Below are 20,382 nucleotides of genomic sequence, written 5' to 3'. Positions count from 1 at the left end.
ACCCAGATCAAAGAAAGTCACAGTGTTAGTTGTATGAGCCGTAGCCTTGTCCTGCTGAAACCACGTGTACTCTAGCCGGTCTGCAGGTATAGTAACGAGAGAGGAAGGGGTAGTAGAATTTTGCATTTACGGTGGTGTCCCTAAAGGCTCCGTACTGGGACCTGGTGTTTGATGATTTGTTAGAACTAGAACTCCCGGGGGATCCAGTGGCCATAGTATATGCGGACGACCTTGCTTGAGTTCTAGTACCGGGGCGTACCGAGGCTTATGTTGACGATACGTCAACAACGTTGTCTTTGGCAACTGGAGCCAAAGGCAGGGTAAGCTCGAGGTAGAAGCAGAAGCGGATGAACCTCGCTCACAGAAAGACCTCCATGGTCACCATGGTTGGTCGGGGGAAAGTAAGGCAAATTAGTGTTGTCGACGGCCTAAGTATTGAGGCGACCAACAGCATAAAATACCTGGGCTTATGAATCGATAAGTCAGGAAGGTTCAACACGCATATACGAGAAACAAATGACAAGACTGAATAAGTCATTGCAACCCTTGGTCGATCGATGGGAGCCGAAACCAAGTAAAAGAAGAATTATCTTGTCCGCGGCCATGTCAATCCTCCTTCATGCCGTGCCAGCCTCGGCTGCAGCCTTCAGTATCAAGCGAATGTTAGACGGATGGCCGTTCTGCGGGTAATTAAAATAACGACTGTATACGGAACCATTTCGCGTGTGGCAGTAGAGGTGATTGCGGGAGTCCCTCCAATACATAGTCGTTGAATCAACTGTGGAGGGTGTACGAGCGCCTTAACTCAATCAAGGCCAAAGAACAGCTGGTGCATGAATGGCAAGAAGAATGGGATGGTACAAGCAGAGGTCAATGGACGAGGGTGCTTATATCCACGGTAGAACCCTGGATGGAAAGAGACCATGGTGAGGTGGGGTTCCATCTCACCCAAACTCCTGTCTGGGCATGGCGTGTTCTCCGCATACCTTTATAGGTTTGGAAAAACGAGCTCCCCATCGTGCATTTATGGGGGGGGGGAGAAGTATACGCCCACCATACCTTTTTTGTATGTCCGAGATGGATACAGATGAGGGAATTACTCGAACTGAAATGGTTGCAATCAGACAACATCGTACACCACATGTTCAAAGGAGAGACGGAGTGGGACGCTGTGGACAGCCAACTCGTCAAAATACTATAAACTAAGGAGCAAGAACACGGAGATTGGGATAAGGATTAGCGTGAACTTGAGAGCTGAATCCTAAGACGTGAAAACAAAGCCGGTGATCAAAGGGGTGACGGACAGCCCCCTATGGAGTCGGTGCTCGTCCGCGCTTGCGCGAATGGGCGTCGATGATGAAACTCCTAATCCCCTCAGCTCGAAGGCATTTCCCGGAGGTGTGTAACGCTTAATTGCCTGGCCGGCCCCAGGAGGGAAGCTGGTGAGATAGAAGGTTTAGTCGATATGACGCAGACATCCATACGCACTTTAACAACATCTTGCGGAACCTGTTGCGAGCCCAACACTCTACCCGTAGATGGGGTTTCTCCGACTCAGCAAAAAAATAAAAAAGGATAGTGTTTACAAATTGCTGCACCACCTCAGCGCTCACTTTTCAGTGTGCATGAAAGAATGTCATGAAGACTCGCCTACGTGACATTGCACACCAAATACCCATTTTTGTTCATGCAGCTGAATCCGTGAATTCTGTGCATTCACGTATCCATCAAATTGGAAATTGGAACCATGCCTCGTCAGACCAAAACCAGTCATCGAGTTCTTCCGCATATGGTGATACAGATGACATAAACTGCTGACAGAAAGCTATTCGTTTCCCCATTGCTTTCCGTATTATGGTTGATGACGTCATAATTTACTTTAATTGTTTTGCAGTTTCTCTAGGGATAAGAAAGTCTGATTCCATCATTTTTCTTTATCTTGTTTCTTCCCTGAGATGATCGGTGTGTTTTGGTAAGGCACCCACTGAGTGTTAAGGATGTTAAGGCCTGTAGAGTTTTTGAAACCTTGGTGTTTTTTATGATTTAATGGTAGTAACTGCGCTAACTGATCTAGGGAAAATGAGGTGTTTATCGTGTAAAGAGTCCTTCCTAATACATAGATATATATATTTAAAAAAATTGAAATTTTATCGTAAATAAATTAAAAATACCATTTATTCAGTCTTCACATTACCTTCCTAATTCATTGTTCTATGAAAATGAAATTTTTCAGTACTATTTTCTATATACCATAGAGACTCTGCTAAGAAATATTTATTTAATAAATATGTACTTCAAGGGTTAAAATGGGGTTTCAAATGATTGACTAAGAATGTTAATTCAGTGTTTTTTAACGGATAAATATTACAAGAAATCCACCGGATGCTCTGTTGGTAAAAGTGGTCATCGTAAATCAGCTGATTTCGAAATCGAGGGTTCTTAGTTCAAATCCTAGTAAAGGTACTTTTATACGGATTTGAGTACTAGATCATGGATACGTGTGTCCTTTAATGGTTGGGTTTTCAATACCCAAAATAATTAAGAGAAAATTTCCATAATAATTAAAAATTTTCTAAAGAATCTTTATACATTTCAGAAATTAATTCTACGTTTGACATTGGCGGGTATATTTAAAATTTAAATATCCCATTTATTATTTCTATATCACAGGAATCCTATCATAGAACAGAGATTAAAATTCCAATATAAGTGAAGATTTAATCATTTTAATAAGTAACCTGTCATTTTAACTGCCGCTACATTTTTCTTGATGACTTAATTCGCCACAGAAGCTTACACAGAAGGTTTTACGTGGTAATATGGAAGCTCTTACGTGAGAATATGGGAATATATAAATTTTAATAGCGTATGAAAACTGCTATGCTTGACCGGGATTCTAGCCACCAGATGAAAGATCAAAACGCTATCATTCCCCCACGGTGATTGGCATTAATACTTTATTTTAATATTGTAACTATCCTGTTAAAATTTTAATTTATTATTCATCTGTATCTATGTTATTATATAAAGAGGAACAGGGTTTTCATTTGTTTGAAATAGTCAAAAAACCTAAAAGACCAATCGCAACCAAATTTTTACCCATGTTTTTGACATAACTGAGATGGTTTTTAGTATATTTCATCTCGAAAAAAAAAAAAAATATATATATATACAGTAATAGAGATTTTCCGGTTGAAGCACAAATTTAAACTTTAACTTTAATGAACTTGAACTTTAATGAATTAAATTAATGAACTGTGAACTGTGAGTATCACAGTGTGAGCTGAGTGATTCGAATCAATCGAATTAATAATTTTACGAGTACAATAATAATAGAATTAAATTTACATTAAATAAAATAATATTAAATAAATTTATGTTCAAGAATAATGAGCTTTCCACGGGGACTGCGTGTGATGCTAGAGTGGTGAGGTATACGAGCACCTTGTAGAAGACTAGACAGATCATCATCAATCATCACTGGTAACAAACGGGGTGCCCCTGGGGCGCTGTTTTTGAAGGTTCAACGGGGTTTTCTTATATTATTTCTGAAACAGTCGTCTGATTTTCAAAATTCAAACCGGGTATTTGTTAGTAGGTTAAACGCTAACTTTTTCGTGTATCAATTATACTCTTGATCTAACAGATCACGGTTATTCAAAAATGTATATATGTATATATATACATACTATATAACGTTTGTCTGTTTGTTTGTTATTGCTTCACGCGAGAACCAACCGACCGATTAGTTTCAAATTTGCAGGAAAAATTCGTGTTACACCAGGAAAGGTTTTAAGCCACAGAACGAGGCCCTAGCCTCCTTGAAGTTTAAGATATTAAAAATATTCATTATTTCTTCGTCCCACAAGTAGGGTGAAGTTATGAATTACATATTCATTAAAGAAAAAATAGATTAATCCTTTTACTTCATTATTGTATTTTTGTCACCTAGGTAACGAAATAAGTTATGAACTTTTTGTCGTCAAAGGTGTGAGCATTTTAGATACCATAGTTACTATTATTCTATTTTTTTGTAATTTAATTACTTTTTCTATGAAGCCTGAGTACTACAATTATTATTTTTCGCTACTGTTCTCACAACCATGAGGGTAACGTACCGTGGAGGGTGTCTAGGGGGTGGAGTTCTCTGGGTAGATGGGAATGGCGACCGAAGCAAGCTGTGCAAGTGCCCAGGGGGCTGGTCCTCCTGCTAACTTAGAAATAGCGAACAGTGCAAGGGCTCATGGGATAGGCTCCTTAGCCCCAATAGGCTCCAAGGTGCCCTTGATTTGGCTCCGGAATTCACCTGGGGTAGCCTGAGCCCTGATGATCAGGTTCTGGGTAAACGGGCCAGCTAGTTTATATACGTATACAATAAATAATAAATTAAAATCTGTATCAAAACATCATTATATATATATATAAATGTATATAAAATCATCCGATCGTAGTATATATAAATCAACATTTCTTGAATATATTATTAATCTACAGATGTACCATTTTAATGTTCTCATTGCAATAATATTGAACAGTTGCATAACAGACTGATAATTTTATTTTAAATCAGGCTATTAATAAACACTTATGAAACATTATTTTTCTTAGAGAAATTTTTTAATAGACTACAAAATTTTTTTTTTTACGTGTTTACATTACATAAACATTACACACTTTATTTGTAATGAAGTATTGATTTGTAACATTTTTTTTTTCTTTTTTAGAAGTATTAATAATATGAATAATAACTGAAGATATTTTCTGATAAATGAAATTAAAACCAGAAATGGGTAACGAGAAAAACAAAAACTCTTATTGCACGTATTCCATACGAGAAGATTCGAAAGTGTCTAACTGACGAGGTCACTTAAGTGACGCGAATAAAAGACCGCTTTTTGCTGCAAATTAAAAAAAAATTCAAAATATGTACTTCTATTCCTTCAAAGAAGAAATGTAGAGGGCAATTAAAAAAGAAATTGGGACCTCTGTAGAATGAATAAATAATTTACTAGATGAAATACACATTTTTCCCCCCTAAAATATGTTCATCATCTTATCATCTATTCATACCATCAAGTAACACAAATTAAAAAAAAAAATGTTTTTAATTAAAATACTTTTAAAATTATTACGGATAATTAATTCGGTTTTAAATTTTATAATAATTATTTTTATTTAATTTTAATTTAATATATTTATCTTAATAAATACTTTAATTTTATCAATAAATCAAGCCTTTTAATTGAAATAATTAACAATGATAAATATGGTATAATTCCCCTACTAAGTTAGATGTTCAATTACATCATTCCCCTTCGTTTTTACTCTGAAACCGGAAATGAAATTGATGAATGAGACCATAATTTTTATATAATATAAGGTAACGTAAAAGCAACAGCTGCAGTGTGTGTTTTAGTACCAACAGTGTCCAGCTGCTTGTAGCTTGTTACATGAAGTTAACTAGTGATCTTTAATTAACTATCTTTGCAACTGAAACATAATACCAACAACTTTTTTATTCCTAAGGAAACGATAAATAAATTTAAAAAACTGACAAAAAATGTTTATACTTTCCTGACATAAGTTATTTATTCTTATATAGTGGAAAAATAATGATACATGAAAAAAGTTAAAAAAAAAATTTTTAATTATATTCTTTTAAATTGGTCGGCTCCCTCCCCACTAGTATCACCTAAGGTATTTTTTGGGTCATTTGCACTACTACTATGCTTAGGAAGACGTAAAAGAATTTGATTAAAAAATTTCAATAAATAAAAAGATTTTTCGGGAAGGTAAATTTTGGGACAATTTTTTTGTAAATGTAGGATAAATATGTACATATGTACTGAGTTTAATATACAGTGGGGTTATATTTGATACATTTTGAGAAAATTGGCACCAAATAACTATCTACCCCATCTCCTGGAGATATTGATCTCAAACTTCTACCAACGAAATGCCCCATACGTACGAATTTCTGTGTCAAATTTCAATAAAATGGGTTCATCCAGTCAAAAGTAAGCTTAAAACATACTTGCATTAGTACATACGTACGTAACGTCGAGAAATGCAAAAATAAACCTATATCCCATTTTTTGACTGATTGCCGTGCTTTCTTCCTTGCAGCTCTAGAGCTATGATCCAGGAAAATAAACAAACTAAATTACGAATTTAGATTCAAATATTAATTTAACGAGTTACAGACATTAATGAATGATTTTTTTTTAGAATCCATTGATTGATTAATGAATGAATTTTACACATGTAAAATTATTATAAATTTTTATGGAGTATAATTGAGCATAACGCCCCTTCAACTTTTTCCTCTCTCTGTTAATGATCTTCATCTATTCATATGGAAATTCTATACGTCTTCTAATAATATTTACACATTACGTCATTTAACCATCATAATTTATTTATTTCATTTTTTAAGAGACTAACCGTCCAATTACAACCGCTAATCAAAAATAAATTTTTGTTGCATGTGAATAAAGACAAGCCTGATTGAGATTTGAACTGAGGAAGTTCTAGATGAAAAGCAAATACCCCGATCTCCGTGTGAAATGGTAGCGTCTCAGCCTTTCATCTGGTGGTCCTGGTATCGAATCCCAGTAAGGCATGGCATTTTTTATATGCTACAAATTTCCATTCACATAGGGCAAAATGACCAAAACAGTCGATGTTTGTCATCTCAAAAAAACGACGCTACCCCTCCGCCTTAGTAAACAATTATTAAACCGAATACATAAAAATTAATTGATACCGGATTAAAGAAAAATAATGTATAAAAATTATTGTTAGTTTTTATCTCAAGAAGTCCGAATCAAAGTATACGAATTAATGAGAAAATATTATGAAAAAAATGGTACAATTACCCAGAAATCTGCCACTAGCAGCTAAAATTTCGTGCTCTATCCTAATAACAGTGTTATTATTTCACATTTAACAGAGGAAACTGCTATTCCAACTGCTATTATCAACTCAAGAGTGCACCACCCTAATTTACTTTAATATAAACAAACCAGAGATATCATAGACCAGCACTGATAACCGTACTCTGTATTTAAATTTACAGCTTAGTTCCATTGCCTATGATTTTCTGAATTTGTCTACCTTCTTTTACTTTCCAGTCTATATAGCGTTACAGATGTAGAAGGGAAACTATTGTAATCGATCCAATTTGAGCATACGCGGTCTTCAACGGATTGAAGACCGTTGACATTTTGACGTTTTTTTGACAAAATTGACGTTTTGACATTAAGGAAACCAAAAACCGGATAGAAATTATCAGGATATCCGGATGTTTGTATGTACGTGTGTTTTCGATGTCGCCTCTAAATTACTTTATATCTCCAGAACTACTAGACCGATTTTGACCAAACCTATAGAGCATTGATGCCATTAAATTTTCAACATAAAAATAATCACGGAGGTGAGACTGTAGAGCAAGGTCACCTTCAGTATCTCGAGATTTCCCCTAATTAAGGTCATATTTTTCGTATGCATTTGTTAACAATTAAAAAATAATATATGGAAAAACAACTTTTGCAAAATTGCACCCCTTTCGCAAAAAAATGTTCTAAACAACTATGTTGTGAGGTCACAGGTGAGCGGTAGAATTAAATAATAGAATAATATTCAAAGTGTAAAAAAGTAACTCAATCTGCCCGAGTCTTTGATTGCCCGGTTGACATGGTACCTGGTACATGGTAAGGCCTTAAGCCTTACAGATATACCAGTCTGCCATCCATAGAAGCTAAATTTATTTTATGTAAGTTGTGAAATTACATTTACTTAGAGCCGACCGTCGCCGCTAGTATTGCCACGCCCGCGCGAATTAAATACGGTATGCACGCGTGCTTTAGTTAGAATCATTGAATTAAATAGACGAAAAAAATATTATATTTAAATAAAATGATAAATATTTCAAATTGACTTGTGTGTTTATGCTTGTGTAAGTCGAACATCAGAAACAATCCAAAGAAGTAGGACTTTTCCGGAAGGCGGCTTTAACCACGTGACAGGAAAGTCCTACAACTATATTGTCAGCTTTACACAGTCCGTACCACAGCAAAGGTAAACTCCTGTGAAACTAAATATAAGACGTTGTTTATTTTTAGTTTATATGACTTTATTCAAAATAGGCTCCTTGTGAGTCGATACACAACTGAAAGCGTTGGAAAAATTGTTCGAACAATTCTGATATTCAACCTTTCAAATTGCCTGCAGTACCATAATCATAGCCGTCTAGATGTCTGAAATCGTGTCGAACGATGAAAACACTCGAAATACTAAAAACACCATGTTTCATCACCTGTTACGATGCAAGAAATGAAATCTGGGTCCCTAGCGGCCGATCTTTTCATGTCTCTGCAGTATTTCAATCTGCAATTTTTTTGATCGTCAGTGAGTGAGTGGGGCACAAAGCGACAACAAATGTTCTTTTTGCCCAAATTTTCAGTTAGAATATGATGTACAGTTCTTTTAGGAATTCCAGTTATCTTTTTAATTAACCTGATAGATACACAACGATCATTTTGAAGAATTTCAGCCACTTTTTGAACATTTTCTTCTATTTGAACTGTCGATGATGGACGTGGATCATCTTCAGTGATCTCTCTACTATCACGAAACCTTGCATATCACTTAAAAACATTTTTACGACTCATTTTTTCACTTCAATAAACAGTTTATATCATTTTAAAAGTGTGGTGGTACTTTTACCCTATTTAAAACAAAACTTAATGTTTGCACTTGCTCCATTGCTTCTTTCACGACCGAAGTTCAAAGCATACTGTTAAAATTTTGGTTATTACGAGCAGTCTATGATGCCAACAATGTTAAATTTAAAATGGAAAGTAGTTGGAATACCACCTTAGTTAATTAATGCATCCGTTTACAGATCGCATTATTAGTTACGCGAATATAAAATCAGTCACCTTTCCTGTGGGACGGACTGTGTATTTTACACATTTTAAAATTAACGTGTTTATTTTTTTAAAGTTAAATTCTAGGTATTTAGTCTGTACATTCGTATATTATATTTAAGATGTTCTGCAAAAGAGCTTTGTCAAATAATGTAATCATCGCTAACACGTCATAAAAATACCATTAATTAATTTTCTTAGAATACAAGAAACTAACTTCATAAACCTCCTAATATTACCATCTTCTTCATATCTTTAAGTATTCCATGCAACTTTTATCCATTTGAGAGTATATTTTCTACCATTTCCATCTTCATTAATTTCTGATTTGATTTTTTTATAAAAACTTAAAACATTTATTTACTGGCCGTACGTAGTTAGTTGTTCAATTATTTGTTCGAAAAATAGAATTCAGATATTTATTTATTTGTTGTAGAATTTTTGTATATTTTTAACGTTTACAATAATCTGCGGTTATTGCAGATCAAATAGTATATTCTTTGAGTTTAATAGAGAGTAGAATGAGATTTTTTTTAACCGGATTTCCCTTGATGAAGTCTGTATGTATTTAAAATTTCAATTGATGATTACCCCCCACCTTAGTTTTACGTGCTAATATACATTTACCACCTATCTGCGACACTAATTTTTATGTAGTTATTTTGTTTCCTCATGTACAGCAACACTTCTACTCAACCACAAAGTACGACATCCTCCTCTATCATCACTTACATCGTAATCATCGGATTTGCTCTCAGGTGTTAAGAAAACAAATACCCAAACGAATTATTCGCTATTTAATTCCTCACTATCAACGTTACTACCTCTATTAATATTCCAGAAATTATTTCCACTGCAGATTAGTCTTCTTGATCATAATTATTCTACCAAAAATTTACATTAAATGATTTAAACATTTCTTCAACCGGTGGACGGTCACTTTTGCTCCATAAAAAATATCTCAGTACTAGACTTTTGAATTTAGAAGTCCAATACTGCTTATTTCCCTTCCATATTGTTCCACAATTAAAACTTCAAACCTTTCCTGTCATCTCAGTCTAGTTTCTTCGCTAAATGGGAATTTAAATTTTTTTCTACATTTATTAAATTTGGAAGTTTCCCCATCAGAAGAAGGGTATATTTTTGTGCCTTTATTGTTTAAAAAATATTTTTTGAGCATTAAAAATGTGAAAATACTAAATAACTTTCCATTTTGGCTCAACTCAATTTGAAGCATTTGGATAAAATTAATATTTAAGAAAATAATCCGTAGGTGGTGATGAAAAATTTTAAAAACAAACTTTTTAGAATTGTTAAAAAAAATATCAAGACACCCCCATAAGACAACATAAAAAAATTGTAATTTTCTAAGGGGGTAAAAATATTTAATTATTTTTTTTCAAGAAATACTAAAAATTAAGGGCCATAAAAAATTTAGATCTTTTACATTTTAAATGCAATGGGTAAATTGCAAGAAGGATTTCAATTAAAGAAAAATTTATTTTGTTATTACAGACCATTCCAGTAGGGTAGATAAAAAATCTTTGTCAGTTTGAAGTCCTATAAATGTAAAAAATATAGATTCAAGAAATTTCCACTAACTCCTTTTTTTAAGCAATATATACCTAAAAAAATTATAAAGTATTTTTTTGGGGAGGGGTTGAATATTAAATAAAAGATTTTTATAATTTGTAATGTCGATAAAAAAACTTCAATTAGAAATCTGTAAATATTTGAAATTTTATTTCGGCCAAACCAGCCGCCACCTTTTTTTACAATTATTGAAAAAAATTAATACGTTCCTCCCTCCGGAGTTGATTCTTGTCAACGATGTTTGAAGAAAATCGGTCAATAGAGTCCACAGCTATTTAAGACTATATACTCACAAATGTCCGTCCGGCAAAAATAGATTTGCTGCACTCGGGAGTATTGGAATAAAAAAGCCCTTTTTAGCAGATTATTTAAATCTATTTTTTAATCTCTCTTTAAGGCACAAAACTTAAAAAAAAAGAATAATTATATTATTATTTTTTTTTATTGATCTGTATATACTTCAGTTGTTAAATCAGATATATGATCGCTGGTCGCTATTACCAGAAAAATAAAATCGTGAACAAAGATGACTTTGTATTTAAACTGCCTCCAGCAATGTAATTAAGATTTCCCAATGTTACTTAACTTTTCAGTTTTCATACAAAATTATGTATTAATATATTAATACAAAACCTTTAACGCTATGCACTGGGTCAATAAAATTGAGAAAACTAAAAAAATTCTAAAGTCGATAAAATTTATTAAAGAGAACTTTGGATGTACTACAAAATATATATTAGAGGGTTAGACTTTTCCCTATTTAGAAAAAAAAAATTATATCAAGTATTGAAAAATTACTTTTTCTAATATTTAATTGAAAGAAAAGTTGATATAAATATTGTGCATCTTTTCTTATACGAGTATTTCTTGAATTTTTCTAATATTCTTGTCTGTGCTTTATTTTCAAGATAAAAATAAAATATAAAGTTTTAGGTATAGAATTAGCCAAAATTTAGGAAAAACTGTGATCAGAAGTCGAGCTCAAATTTATTGTAAATCCATCAGTATTTCAACTAACAGAGACTGATTCATGAAGTATAAATTTGTATATAATACTTTAATCTTACAAAACATTATTACAAAAATATTATTAAAGAGAATTAAAATTAAATAAAGAAACAAACTGGTCATTCTACCACTTATATCCAATTTAAATTATTTTTTCTGGAAGTAGAATATTAACCAAACTTTTTTTATTTACTAAATTCAATATTTTGGGTAAATTTTTTTTTTTTAAATAAGCATTAATATTTTTATTTTTTATCACGATGAAAAATACAAATTGGAATAAGATCAAATAAAAAATGACGTAAAGGCTTGACGTAGTGGGTTTATCATTTAGTCTGTGAATCATTCTATATAAATGTTTCAATGTCGATTTTTATAACATGTCACTTTTAAACGGATAAACATCTTTTCGTAAAATATTTATATTTTTTTTTAATGTCTATTAAAATAAATTTGAACTATATTTTAGAAAAATATATTAATAATTAATTATTACATTTAAATATTTATTTTTAAATTTGATGATATTCTAAAATTGAAGTTATTTAATTTCTTTTACAAAAAGTAATTTAATAGATGATTCGTTTTTACTAATCTCTTTTTTTAAAACTCTTTTTTTGCTGCAATCTAATTTTTTTTTAAATGAAAAAAAAATTAGATTGCTAAATTTAACCATTAACGCTAAATTTAACAATTAAAATTTTGTATTAACTTTTTTTTTACAATTTATTGAATACTTCTTTTTAGACAATATTTATATTAGCATGTACTCGTGTATATTAGCATGTACTCGCATATAACTTAATGTTCACTAATATTTAAAATTGCTTTTAAAGGTGAACTAAACACTGAGATACTATTTAAATTTTTATATAAGATAGATAATATATAATAATAATAATAATAAGATATATTAACAAACAGTATCAACAGTATGTTACAAATAATATAGTTTAATTCTTGTTATTAGGATACACAATATTCGTAAATTGATTAATTTACGAATCAAATGACGTATTACTTGATTAATTAACGTATAAATTAAATTAAATTAAATTAATTAACGTATAAATTGATTAATGACGTATTACAAAAATATTAATTTTATTTATGAATATTATATTTTTATTGTATTCTTGTCAAAAATGTTTATCACGCTTTAATATTAATTTTTTTTGTAAAGGCAATTTAAGTATTTAAAGTTATTACAATTATCAATTTATAATCTTTTTTTGCCTCCAGAACCATCGTTAGGTATTACTTCAGAGAATGAGATGAAATGACAATTTTTTAGCGAGTGAAAATACCATGCTTAACCGGGATTCGAACCCAGGACCGCCGGATAAAAGGCCGAGACGCTACCCAAATCAAGCTACAGAGGCCGGCATATTTATAACCATATATAATTTACAAAAACAAAATATGATGTAATTATAAATTTAAACAAAACATTATTATATATATATTGTTTATTTGTACAAATACATACATACGTAAAAAATGGTTACGATTTTTTTTTTAAACGTTTCAAAGTACATACAATCCATAAAATGAAATATTGATTGTAATATAAAATAAAAATTTACCTTAAACAATTTTAACTGCAATATTAAATTTAGATATAAAATTATAGTAATGATGAATTTAAGTTTTCAGTATGAGTATTCTAATCAATAAATAATTACTGATTATCAAATTGTAATAAACATATATTATAAAAAGTTTAATTAATTTATATAAACAAAAATCATGGTTTATTTCTTATAGGAATATAAACATCAATTTAACTTGCTATAACTTGTTTTAACTTGTATTTAACACGTGGTTAAAATTAATGACAATAAAAATTAGAACAATGCGTTTACGAGTCAGGTGATATATTAATAATGGCGACTTAGAAGAAGAACAAGTGCAATTAAATTCAATATTTAATAATATGAAATATTAGAAGTCAATGAATGAATACTTTAAACATAGTTTTAAATTTAATTTTAAAATAATACTAATATAATAATACATATAAAACCTTGTTTCCGTTAATTTTTTTTTACTTTTAAATTTTTATAACTTAAAATAATTAATTCTTTTGATGACAATGATGTACTTACAAGATTATAATTTGATTATTAATATTATAAGCAGTTTTTTATTCATACAATAAATTATAACTGAATATTATGAGTCAATGTTGCGTTAAATTATGAGAAAGATAATTTAAAAAAAATATTTATTTATCCTTTTTCCCAAAATAATTAATTGTTTCCCCTTTTAACAATAAATGCGTTTTACTAATAATATAAATATTATTATAATAATAATAATATTATGGAAATAATAATATTTCCATTGATCATTATTACAAAGACTGAGTTTTAGTCGTAAAATAATAACATTCTACTACGATAAAATATTAATTTATAGTAACAAGTATACAATATAACACGAAAATCTTTTAAAATATTTTCCTAAAAATTTAACCTAGAGAAAAAATTAGAAAATATTAATACGTAGTGATCATTAAGGAAAAAAGGAGAAGAGAAAGAATAAAATGAAAGATTCAAAAGAATAAAATAAGCAAGATACGACAAACAAACAAAAAAACCTCTTTATGTGAAAGGGAGTAAGAGGAAATAACTGTGAATCATTTTTTTTTTAATTTTTAACTAAATTCTTTACTCTTTTCATACATATTATATACAACATTATTTTTTATATTTATTTTAAATAATCTTTAGAAACTACTTAACCCTAGTTCAAATAAATTTATTACAATTTAAAAAATTATAATAATGCCAAGAAAACGTGTTAGAATAACTGCTAAAAAAAAAATGTAATGAAAAAATCATTACAGTATAATTTAAGAAAAAAATTAAAAGAAAAAATTATAATAATTGAAAAAAAATAAACATTATTTCATTTGCGTTTTTTTTTAACTTTTTCCCTGCAATAACCTAGAAAAAAAGAAGAAAAACATGTCCACGGTTCTCATATTTTTTCACGAAATGAATATTTATACAGATATTGATATAGTGACTTTTACTTTATTTTTACATACCTTTATGATAAAGAAAAGTTTTTTCTCTAATTTAATTTATTTTTCGTTACCTACCATAAAATAACATTTAATTACTAATTTTACTTAAATAAAGTTATTAGTTTAAAGAAATATATATAAAAAAAAATATTATTAGATATTTACTTATTTTTTTAAACTATGTTTCTTACGCTAATTAAAAGATAAAATAATATTATTAATTATCAAATAACCACTAATAAGAAAACGAATAATGATTTATCAATTTAAAATTATATTACTCGGTTCAAATATAAAAAAAATGTATTCTTATAAACACTTAATAAAATTTCTATATTTTTTCTAGTTTTTAACTTGCTGAATATTATAAAAAACGTCATACGCTCAGAATATTTTGAATATAAATTTAAAATTACAAAAAGGCACCTTCCACGTGATCTAATGATATTCTTGAATATAGGTGTTATAAATAATTATGCACAAAAAATCTGATTATGAAAAAAGGGGATTAATTGGTTTTTCCGTAAAACTTGTCTAAGCTACCGTACCTGTGCGTTCTTATCATATGGCAAATTCATTTTACTACTCTTTCCCTGCATTCGTTTAAACTTGGCATAAATTCTTTTTTTAATATACAATACTTACCGATGCAGGCAAAAATATACTTCAAGCATTTTTACTTGAATCTACTCCTGGATACATTAATCGTCTCTGTATAACAATGTACTTAACACAACAAATTCGACAAACTTTTGATACTCACTGGGTATGGAGGATCTTTTCGAGACATCCTCCAGTTGTTGTGGCGAGGGTGCGCGCTCCAGCTGGGAGGCGAGATCCTCCTGGTGTACTCTATGGTATCTGTGGTGGTTGTGGGGTTTGGGATCAGGGGCGGTCGCCAGTGCCGTCGCCAGCGCCGCTGTCAGCGCAAGTAGCAGGGCCGGCCCACTCATCTCCACCACGAGGTTGTCATGATCGGACGCCACGACCACGACGATCACATCACGGCAGCGTCCGTCCGCGGACTGCTGCCGCGCTATCGATGATCCGCACACCGTCAGTGGCTTGCGCATGCGCTCTGACAAGCCGATCAGCTGTAGAACGCCGTGCGCCGCTCCCACGTGCGCTTCAGCACCTGTCTCCCAACAGGTGACCGCTGATCATTCGAATTATATTAACAACAATGAGTAGTGTTACCGATTAATACCGAAAACGTTACTCTTCTCTGTTTAGAAGATAATTTACATTACAATAATTCGCAAAAAAAGTACTTTTTTAACACCGGATCCCTTTCGCGAAGTTTTAATAAATAATTAAAACTTTATAGTAACACAAAATTATAGCCTCCAACTTTATGCCGTGCTACTTATTTACGCTTTAAATAATTCTGAACATTCTTTTTATATATCCGCAAAATAAATTAAAAATTGATCAATATTTATAAAGAACTGTAATAATTACTATATACATTTTTATACCAGATATATATATATATATATATATATATATAAAATTAAAAAATAGTTACCGAATAAATAGCATTCCAAAAATTTCCCATTTTATGAAAGAAATCAATGAAATATTTTATAGAAAATATTTATTACCTAAAAATCCTGCAAGTACTTTTTAAATGTTATTTATTTAACAACAAAAAGATGCGTTGTTAACAGTATAATAAAAATTTTAACTGAGGAGATAAAAAACATATCTTTTATTTTTTTATCTTAAAATCGAAGCATGACCATGAGCTTGAGATCAGTTGACTATAAGTCTGTAATTTTAAATATATATATATATTTTGTCAATATTATTATCGTTATTTTTAATAAAATGAATGATAGTTAAAGGGAAGAAAGAAAAACAAAAACTAGTAATGACCATAGCTGTTAATGTCCGGTTTTTCATAACAACAACAAAAATTAATATATACGTATGACAGGTTTATCTATAAAGTAAAGACCGTTGTAATAAAGTTTATTCTGAAAACTTTATAATTATTTTTTGTTTCTTTTAAACTACACACCTTATATTTTTACTCTTCTATATAATCGCTACATCAATTAAGAGATTTATTGTAGCGATACACCAGCTTCAATATACCCTCGCAGTGTTCTTCTTACACCAGTCCATTTAGCCACTGATTAACAGCATTTTTAACTTCATCGCCACCCGCGAATCAATTACCGCTCAAAAATTCTTTCAATTTCCCAAATAAATGGTAATCAGAAGAAGCTATGTCTGGACTATATGGTGGGGACCGTAAATTTCCCATCAAATGTTCTCAGTAAACCACATGTCGGACCCGCAGCATGTAGACGTGCATTATATTAGACGTGCAGCATGACGCCAACGGTCAGCCACCCACGTCGCTGATTTTAGATGGCGCGCCGTAACTTATGCAGAGTTTTGCAGTAGGCTTCTGCATTTATAATGGTTCCACGCGGCGTGAAATCGATCAGCAGTTTGTCAAACCGATCCCGAAAGACTGTGGCCATCAGTTTACGTGCAAATGGCTGTGGTTTGACATTTGTTGGTCTGGTTGATGTTCGTGGATGATGCCATTCACTTGACTTCCGTTTTATCTCTGGTATAATATATTCATGCTTTATCGCCGGTAACAATCGAATTAAGTAACTCATCACTTTTTTCGGTGTAGCCCATCAATGTAGATCCCGTTCGGATTTTTTTGTGACGTTCCGTTAAGACGTGCAGCATCGAAGGTGCTCAAACCTTTTGAAAACCTAAATGGTCGTGAATGATGCAACCAATAATAGCTCTTGAAACATCAGAAAAAATAAGGGCAGGTAAGAAACTTTTGAGCGGCGATCTTTTCTAATTTCATCATCGACGCGTTTCAAGTCCTAGGTGATTATCGAGGGCCTCCCCAAACCTTTTTCGTGGACATTAATTCTGTTATTTCTAAACCTTTCACACAATTTCCGAACGTTTCTTCACTCATTACATTATCACCGTACGCAGCAATCAACTGTCTATGAATTTCAGCCGGTTTTGGTGGTTTAAAAAACATATGACTCCACATATTTCATAGTCGACGTCAACATCAATTTTCCTATTCATTTTATAACGTAATAACTCACACGTAATCAAACATACTGCAACGCGCCATTTTACATACAATAATGCACTGTGTACATGCAGCGTGGCAATGAATGACACAGGTTCGCCAACCATAAGGAGAGAAATTTCCCGGCTGTTTTTATTTTAGAGATACCCCTTGTATATACGAGAACTCGCATATGAGGATTGTCTGTAGAATGTGAATTTGTATGTGATAACTTTCAATCATATACATGAATGCTTTGTAAAAATTAAAATTAAAATAAAGACATTAATGTATTCTAGAAGTCAAGTTTTCTAAATGATCTTAATAAAAATTAAAAATTAATTAATTATTTAGCAATGAGTAAATACGAGTATTAAACTTGTTCTACATAATAGTAAAATAAGTAACTAATATCTTTGTCCATCATGTCTAAATATATGATAGTATCTAGCAAATCTCACTTTAAATATTTTTTTCCAAGATAATAAAAATAGATGGGTAACAACAGTGAATTGCAATATTCATTGTACGCCATGAAGTTAGGAAAAAAATTTTTCACGAATTAAAAAATAATTCTCTGAGAAACATATTTTATAGTGCGTTAGCCACAGAACTATAATATCTATTCTAAATATATCTAGATTTTTTTTAAATTAAACTCTTTTTAATGACAAAAGTTTTAAAACTTTTGTATGTAGGTATTTAGTGAGATTTCGTATTTTTCACAGAAAAATATTACTACTCTTCTATTTCTATTTATATCTTTTATTTATTTCTATTATATCTTCTATTTATATTTTATAAATATTAATACTCTACTATTTCTGTTTAGCTTCTGCAGCCACCGTAAGGTATTACTTCAGAGAATTAATGAGGATAATATGTATGAATCTAAATGAAGCGTAAATGTATGAATGTAAATATAATCATATGTATGAATGTATATGTGTGAATGTAAATCTTGTACAGTCTCAGGTCAACCGTTCCTGAGATGTGTGATTAATTGAAACCCAACCACCAAACAACACCGGTAACCATATTTAGTGTTCAAATTCGTTTAAAGGTTTACTAGGATTTGAAAGGCCTTTACTAGGATGAATCTTAAAACTCTCGACTTCGAAATCACAGAAGAATCAAACCCAAAAAAAGTTACATAATATACATTTATTTTAATATTACGTTACGGATGTTATTAATGTAAATTAATCAAAGTCCAATTTTAATAATACAGAGTCGAGCAGAAGTAACTCCCCGATTTCCTACCACTGTTGGAGTAGTGCTAATAGTATAGGGAGAAGTGTCGGCACACCAATTTGTAGCGAATGTCTTGCCATTTCAGGTACAACCATGGAATGGAGTGGTGAGCATCGAGCTTTCGTTATTGAAAAGTATTTTAAAAATGGTGATTCTGTTATCAACATTCAGCGATTATTTCGTTCAAACTTTCCGTTAGGTCGACAGTCCGTGGTACCTGATAAGTTACGGGTGTCCAAATTTAGAGCTACCAGTACAGCTTTGAAGAAGAAACCACCAGGTTGGCCTCTAAGCAGTCGAATATCCGAAAAAATTGGAGCATTGAGACAAGCAGTTACACTATCTCCAATCGCTCAGCTCGTAAACACGCTTCTGCATTACAACTCTCTGATCGGAAGGAGAATTTTACACGATGATTCACAGTTTCATCCTTACAAAATGATAGTCTTGCTGCAGTTAAACAAACGTGACTGAATTAGGCGTAGGGCTTCTTGCCAGGCAATTCTAGAAAATGTTCCAGTGAACTCGATTGTCCTGTCAAGTGCCCATTTTCTTTTATCGGGTTGTGTTAACAAACAAAACTTTCGATACCGGGTAGAAAATAATCCCTAAAAACTTCATGAGCACCTGTGATCTCTGACCGTTGGTTGCGCGGTTGCTGAATTTGGAATAATAGGGCCATACTTTTTTGAGGAAGAAAGGCAATCGGTTACAGTAACTTCTGAACGTTGTGTAAAAATATTACGGGACTTCTTGCTTTGTAAGACTTAATGATCTCAGAAATCAAGCCGAAAATTTATGGTTATAATAAGATGGAGCTACTGCTCATACAACAAAACAATCGATGAATTTCCTCAGGGAGATCTTATTTCACAATGAGAAGACACCCTATGGCCTGTAGGGTTACTCAATATCTTGCAGCATTTGATTTTTTTTCTGGGGACATCTAAATCTTTAAACAGAACCCGAGAACCTAAAAAAATATCATATAAAAGCTGCTATGAATCAACAAATCGCTGTAATATCGTAGGAAATGACAAGAAAAATAATTCGGAATTTCAGAGAGACGTTACTGACCTGAATAGATAGTGAAAATCGGCATATGAACGACATATTTTTAAAAAAAAATTATAAACATTATGTGAAAATAAATGGCAAACATTGTTCTTTCAGAATATATTTAACTTATTTATAATTTTGTTGTAACATCCATTTTATTTACATTTCAAATCGGGGAGTTATTTCTGCCGGATTCTATATATCTCTCAATCCAATTACATTTTGTTTTAGTAAGTTTTATCAACGAAAATCTCATCTGCTTTATAAAATTTAATACTGAGTTCCTTTATAACTGCATAATGTTAAAATATTTTAATTACTTCTTTTTATCTTCTGCTATTTTATTCTTTAGCACGTCTTATATACATTTTGTTAAACAATTATACCGAAATGGGAAGAGAATATTAAAAACAAGATCAGTTATATTTTTTAAGAATTTT

General features: G+C 31.3%; 1 protein-coding gene across 2 annotated transcripts in view; it reads right to left on the bottom strand.

The window, feature by feature from the left end:
- The window catches only part of Actbeta (inhibin subunit beta), a 445,919-nt gene extending 430,339 nt beyond the window's left edge, over positions 1–15,580 (bottom strand). For both annotated transcript variants that reach the window (XM_075355003.1, XM_075355004.1), the window contains exon 1: positions 15,329–15,580. In XM_075355003.1, the coding sequence (XP_075211118.1) occupies positions 15,329–15,518 (190 nt within the window). In that variant the 5' untranslated portion in view covers positions 15,519–15,580. The remainder of the gene's footprint in view (positions 1–15,328) is intronic.
- Positions 15,581–20,382: the final 4,802 nt, after the last annotated feature.

Source organism: Lycorma delicatula, chromosome 1, assembly GCF_047948215.1.
Source record: "Lycorma delicatula isolate Av1 chromosome 1, ASM4794821v1, whole genome shotgun sequence".
Classification (NCBI taxonomy): domain Eukaryota; kingdom Metazoa; phylum Arthropoda; class Insecta; order Hemiptera; family Fulgoridae; genus Lycorma; species Lycorma delicatula.
This window is presented reverse-complemented; position numbering and strand designations above follow the sequence as displayed.